This window comes from Cynara cardunculus (genome assembly GCF_001531365.2).
Source record: "Cynara cardunculus var. scolymus isolate 2C chromosome LG 12, CcrdV1, whole genome shotgun sequence".
NCBI lineage: Eukaryota > Viridiplantae > Streptophyta > Magnoliopsida > Asterales > Asteraceae > Cynara > Cynara cardunculus.
The window spans coordinates 33085332-33092552 of record NC_037539.1 but is presented as its reverse complement, the minus strand read 5'-3'; the positions used below and the strand labels follow the sequence as shown (position 1 = coordinate 33092552).

General features: G+C 33.1%; 1 protein-coding gene across 1 annotated transcript; it reads right to left on the bottom strand.

Annotated features, from left to right (window-relative positions):
* Positions 1–775: 775 nt before the first annotated feature.
* LOC112523837 (premnaspirodiene oxygenase-like) lies at positions 776–2909 on the bottom strand. Its single transcript, XM_025133510.1, has 2 exons — positions 1995–2909; positions 776–1387 (listed from the first exon to the last, which is right to left on the bottom strand). Exons 1-2 carry the CDS (start codon positions 2895–2897, stop codon positions 776–778), a joined length of 1515 nt encoding a protein of 504 aa, XP_024989278.1. The 5' UTR covers positions 2898–2909.
* Between the last annotated feature and the right edge of the window lie 4312 nt (positions 2910–7221).

Genomic DNA, 7221 nt, shown 5'->3' with positions numbered 1-7221 from the left:
AAACGTGAGCCTTGGAATTTTGCCCCCGATTGTTTATCTTCAGACCAACGGTTAAAAATATTTAAAACTCCACGTCGAGGATTATTTGATAAAGGCGGAACATATGTTAATCTATCGGATGAAGATATGCACAAACCTCACATATATATTTTACTGAATTGTGATGAAATTTATTCGTTCATAGATATCTTGAATACAAAGATTAAATGTACAAAGCCATATATCGATGAAGCAGGCTCGACAAACGTAAAGGCAATCACTTTGTTGCATGGTTTCATACCCATGTAAGTGTATACATATTAATTTTCATTCATCATTATTTTTTTGTACTTAATAAAATATTACAAATGATATGATTATAGGTTATGTCTCGGTCGAACCCTGCTTCCGATCATGTGAGGATTTTGGCATACCAACTGATACGTACTGGTAGGAGACACGTGGTTATTTGTAAATGGTTACAAGTTCCACACGCTAGCTCACGGTAGAAATTGCACCACACATAATAGTGGAGTATGTGTGAGAGGGTTTTGTTACTTAGATTACGAGGCCAACTACTATGGATTGTTGGATGAAGTCTTAGATATAGAATATCATGGATATGAACTCGGCCGTTGTGTTGTCCCAATATTCAGATACACATCGTTTTTATTTTATTATGATGCTTGAACGTTCTATAAGGCTAACGTTGTTTTAGTGTTCATGAAAGATGATACTTGATGCACAACGTGTCTTGATGTTTTTTATATTTTCTGTACGTAATATGTTTACAAATTCATTCAAGTCGTGGGATAGGAACCAAACACAAACTATTCTTTTTCCTACCTCCTGTTTTGATGTTGACACTCATGTCCACTTCTCCATGCTCCATCCCATTAGGAAGTTCCCAATCAAAGTGATACAGCAAATTCACAAGAAGAAACTCAACATTAGCCAAACCAAATGTACGGCCAGGACATATTCTCCTTCCTGCACCAAATGGTATATATTCGCAGCTACTTCCTGTGAAATCAAGATGACTATTTTCAAATCTCTCAGGCACGAAATTCTCGGCATCGATCCAGAATTCAGGATCTCGTCCTAGTGCCCATGCGTTGATAAAGACTTTGGTCTTAACCGGTATCATGTATCCATTAATCTCACATCTTTCCCTACATTCTCTTGGGAGTAACAAGGGAATCGGTGGATGCAAACGCAGCGTTTCTTTGATAACCAGCTTCAGGTAATTCAGTCGTTGGAAATCCGTCTCGTTTACTACCTCCTTTCCTTTGAGTACTTCTCTAACTTCCGCTTGCGCCTTTGCCATCACTTGTGGATTTCTCACCATTTCTGACATTGCCCATTCAACTGTTGATGAAGAAGTATCAGTTCCTGCTGCAAATACATCCTGCATGCATATTTACAGGTTTTATTCTTGGTCAATTAACCCATTTCGAATGTAACCCATTTTGTGAAGTGAATGATTGTGCTATCATCAAAGAAAAATCAGGTTTATAGGACACCAAAAATGTCTGAGTGTACAAATGGATTACTTTATAGGACTAAATATTTATATGTCATATTTAAATGTGTTGTAAATAAGATTATGGGACGTCTTAACGAACTTTCTATGACACTTATGAAATTTTCCTATTAACCCTTTCATGTGACACTGTTTGAAAAAGTGATTTATAAGACAAGTGTCCTGTAAAAGGGTTAATAGGACACTTTGTTTCAAAGTGTCCCAAGAAGATTGGTAAAACACCCAAAATAGTCATATAAAGTTGTTACAACACTTTTAGATATGACACACAAATGTTTGGTCATATAAGATTATCTATTAAGATACTTAAAACACTTTTGGTGTCCTATAAACCCGATTTTGTTATCATCTATTGCATGCTGCAGGTATGCACAATTTGGTATGCATTATCCACAGGTTTCCACACAACTGTTTTGTTAGATTATCTCAAGTATAGGAATGAAATCAACTTAACTTTAGGGAACCTACTAACCAGGATGATTGCTTTGATATTCTCTGATGTAATGGGAAACTCAAGATCACCACTGACTTTAAGTCTAAGCATAACATCAACTAGATCTTCCTCTCCCGCATCACCAATTCGGCTTTTTAAGCCTGCACGGTTCTCTTCGTGCATGTTAATGATGTCATTTAGTATTTTGTCAAGCTTATGATGCAATTTCTCCAATTTAGGCTTCATTCCTGTGAGAACATGAAGAATCTTGTATGAAGGAAATAAATCTGCCACATCAAAACCACTTGCTGTTTCACCCATTTCTTTGAGTAATCGTAGAAGTTCCTCTTGGTCCTTGTATTTCTCTCCGAATGCAGCTGTGGATGTCACAGTATTCGTTGAGATGAATATGATCTCCGTAAGATCAATAGGAAATCCTGAGGATTCCCTAATTGAATCAACAACGCCCCTGGCCACTTGCTCCCTGATGGTAGCAAATGATTGTACCTTCTTCGTACTGAGAAGTTCCAAGGTGCAGATTTTTCGCATTTGCCTCCAGTAATCACCATAAGCTGCAAACCCAATGTCTGTACTGTTGTATAGAACTATCTTTGCGAGGAGAATTTCAGGCCGGTTTGCAAACGATACATCATTCTTGAAGATTTCATTTGCGACCTGGGTAGATGATACAACAATCGCGGAAATTTCCCCGAGTTGCAGGTGCATGAGTGGTCCATATTTCCTGGCTAGGTTCCTAAGGATTTCCTGTGATAGCTCTGAGCTTATCATGGACAGCATGTTACCAATGAAGGGCAACTTCCATGGACCTGGTGGCAACTTTGGCTTACTAGATCTTTTCATGACCTTAACCAATTGGAATAGAAAGAAGAAAAGAAAAACTAGGAAAGCGATGATGACTGAAAAGGGTGATTGGAACTCCATTAATGGTGGATTATTTAAGTCACGTACTTGAAGGGAACTGGCTATGATATGATGTCTTTAGAGGAGAGACTACTTAAAGAAGAAGAACATCCATGGGTTTATTAATTATGCTCTTACCAGAATTTAAGATTCTCTTTGTTTTATGCTTTTGGATTTCTTTCTTGTCACATATAATATATATTAGTTTCGTAAGTCTACGTTGTAATCATCACCTGCTGAAAGTTAAAAGGAGGGAACAAAGTCCACCATTAAAATAATGTTGGAATCATCGATTGAAAGATGCTCCTGAACTTGTGATTTTGTTTTGTTTTTAGAGGTACTCTAGTAAAATTAATTGTCTTGATATTTCAGTCATCTGGTCTTTTAGTACATAGGTGGTATTAGTGCAATAAAATCGGGTTTCATGTTACAACAAAATATATATGTGTATATATATATATATATAGAGAGAGAGAGATAGTTTGTTTCAAATGCAACCCATTATATTTGTACAACTAATGCAACCCAATAAATTGAAATATTTATGGAAATGATGATTCATTTATTATGATTTAAATATTTATGAAATATAAATAAGGTTCATTAATTATGATCAATACTTTATATTAAAAAACAATCAAAACTTATATGAAATTACATATTCATCAAATTAAATGGACGGTTGAGATTGGGTTGCATTGGTTGTACAAATATAAAGGGTTATTATATAACCCACATCTACACACACACACACATATATATATATATACATATATATACACGTATACATATACATATATATGAGCCTAATCAAATGATAATTGTTTTGTTTGTAATAACCGTGGGATTCAATCTCAACCACAAATCAAAGGTTAAATTAGGAAGTTAATAATTTTCGTAATTTTGACTTAAAATATTAATTAAGGGCATTTTAGGAATTTTTTAGAATAACCTCTCTCATCTCTGCTTTCCTCTCTCCAGCGAATCTTATTAGACAAACCTTATTCTGATGATCCTTATGTGAACACAAGATACACAATGTGATATCTATAAACGATATTCACTGTGATACCTAGATATACATACAAGATACACAATGTGATACCTTTTGTAAAGCAATGAAAAAAAAATGCACACTATGATACATTTCATAAAACAAAGAAAATACATTGTGATACATGTGAAACATTGTGAACGTTATGATACAATTTGATTCACAAACGTCTTTAAAATACAATATATATTATTAGGTAATTGATATACCAGGTAACTAATTTTTATTAAATATTTCCTTCTAAAAGATTTAATTAAATATTTTGATTAGTTGTCAAAAATAGAATTAATATATTACCTTTTTAACTTATTTAAAAAATATCCTTAAATATCTCAAATGAGTGGTTCATATTGGATCTCACGATTACCACAAATTAATCAGTTCTTCCTTGAATGAGCCCATATGTATGTATGTGTATATATATAGGTGTTCTTTTAAGAACCTGATAATTTATAGGAACTCTGAGGTCCATTTTAATCCATGTAATTATAGCAAATTAGGAAATTACTAATTTTGAATTGAAAAATTAAATAAAGAGTATTATAGGTATTTAAAAATTCTCTCCTCTCTCTCTCTCTCTCTCTCGTGTGTGTGTGTATATATATATATATATATATCTCCTCCCTCCTCCCCCCCTCCCCTATCTCCTTCGTCCCAACATTGTGGTTATGGCCTTCATGATCCTTGGAACATCTTTTTGGAACATGTGTGCACATTGTCCTTCGATCAATATATTGTGAACACAATGTGCATACTACACATTGTACATACTCTGCAAATGTTGGTTCTGTAGTGCGATGACAATGTTCACACTGTTCACACCACACATTGTGCACAATAACATCGTCAAAAGATGAAATGCAGGTTGTGAACATGATTTGAACATTATGTGAACACCATTGTAAACATATAAATCATTCAAGAACATAAACAAAAGTATACAAAATCAACTCGTAAGAGAAAACATAAGCAAAAAAAATCTAGAAGAAAGAAATCCAGATCTAGACAGATGCATAGCGAAAAAATCATGGGCGAGCGCCAAGTTGTAGTAGGTTTGTTAAAGGATTTCTCTTCTATCATGCCTCATGACCCATGTCCTGAACCCAATCATTATCTGCCAAAACTACTGTTTGGGTAGCATCAACTCCTCCAGTCAGGTACGTCTTCCCATTCTCCTTGCATCCATCGATCATTATCTACTTGCGGTTCAAAAACTCAATATCTACTCAATAGGTAAAAATTTGCAGGCTTCCGGTGTGAAAATAAGCAACGTGCAGTATCAAGACGTACATGGAGCATCTGCTACAGAATGGCGATGAAGTTTGATTGCAGCAAAAAGAATACGTGCATCTAAGGGAATCACGATGGTGTAGTATCAAATCATGGAGGAGAGAAAATGGATGGGATAAACTTCAAACTATGAGATGAATATGGAATTGATGTGGTAGAATATATTTATTAATTAAAAAGGATTTGCTTAGTTGTCATGTTATTTACCGTTTACTAATATATCATTTTCAATTTATTAATGATTACATCAAATGGTTGGTTAATATTGGATCCCATAAATATTCTCAAATGACTAAGATCTTTTATATATATATATATATATATATATATATATATATATTCTTAATTGTGCATTCTATATAAACATGTTGCAATATATTTCTACAACGGTTTTGGACATCTTAACAACTTCTAAAATAAAACGTCATATATATATATATATATATATATATATATTCTTAATTGTGCATTCTATATAAACATGTTGCAATATATTTTTACAACGGTTTTGGACATCTTAACAACTTCTAAAATAAAACGTCATATAACTATTTTTCATAACGTAGTATTTGAAAAAGTTCTATATAAAAACTAGTAACATATAAAAAGGTGTATTCAAATAGATAATACATCTTTTTTTTTTTCATAAGGTGTTATTTGGTTTATATTGAAAAAATTGTGTTCATATGACACTTTTCAAAGTATCTTATAAAATAGATAATACATCTCGTTTTTTTTTATATCAAAAGTGTCCTAAAAAACTTGTTATGACGTACGGAAACTTCTTATAGACTTATTACAACATTTAAATAGAATGTTTTATTGTTGGTCTTATAAACTTAAATGCTATAAGACGATGTATTAAGACATCTGGAATTTTTTATGTTCTATAAACTCTATTTTGTTTTACTACTGTCATATAATAATTCTCAAAAGTGTCCTGTATTTAAGATAAAAAGACTCTTTATATTAATTTGTCCTATTTTTTTCTTTTTTGTTAATAAAAAACATCCTATAAACTTATTACAACATTTAAACCTCATATACACAATTGTGTAATCATATTAATTTAAGTCATATAAAAACGTTCATTAAGAAATTCAGGGGTCATTTACCAAACACTTACCCGGGTAAACGCTTACCGACAAAATTCAACACTATCATTTACACTTACTTACTGGATAAGATTTTAGTCCACCTATCATATGCAACAATTTACCCAGTAAGTGCTAACCCTAGTAAGAGTTATCACTTACCGAGTAAAATTCTCGATCATTGCCTTTGCTCTTACCGAGTAATATTCTTTGTGATTGTCATATTCATCCGGTAAAGTAATGTGACTTAGTACGCCTTTGGTAAATGGCCCCTTACAGATTTTTATCTTATAAACTTGCTTTTTTGTGGTGTTTTCATTCGCCGACAAAGGGAGTAAGGGACAATAGATGCCTTATATAAAAATGGGATAGACCAAGCAGTACTTACCAAAATATAATGTGTATTCTTGGTGTGGTGTGGCTTTGTCTGAAGTACGTGCAATTTCATCTATTATTAGACTGGTAAGGTTTTTGTTGTAGCTTCTTAAGAAGTATTGTCAAGAATAGGTGCTAATAGACATATCAAAGTTGTTATGAATGAGGTCATGGCTTTAAGCTTGTCATCTTGTCGCTGGAGCTTGTTTTTGTATGACTGACTTTTGTTTCAACTCTTGAACAGGTAATGTTACACTGATTTGCAATGGAGATTCACAAACTGATTATATATATATATGTAACATATCTATATATATATATATATATAGAGAGAGAGAGAGAGAGAGAGGTGGGGGGAAGATAAGTTACAAACATGTTTTCCTTTATGAAGCTAGGGACAGACAAGAGTGAGACATGTATCCTCATTCATCATGAATAATGGATGTGAATTGTTTACAACATTCATGATGAATAAATGTTACATCATTCGTGATAAATATCTCTTGAAAGTTCAGGACACGTGGCACCTTCT

Bases quoted from the DNA above. Each gene is read 5' to 3' on its own strand.
- LOC112523837 (XM_025133510.1), bottom strand. From the start codon at position 2,897: ATGGAGTTCCAATCACCCTTTTCAGTCATCATCGCTTTCCTAGTTTTT. The intron at 1,388-1,994 runs GTTAGTAGGTTC...ATATGCATGCAG, and splicing joins ATATCAAAGCAATCATCCTG to GATGTATTTGCAGCAGGAAC.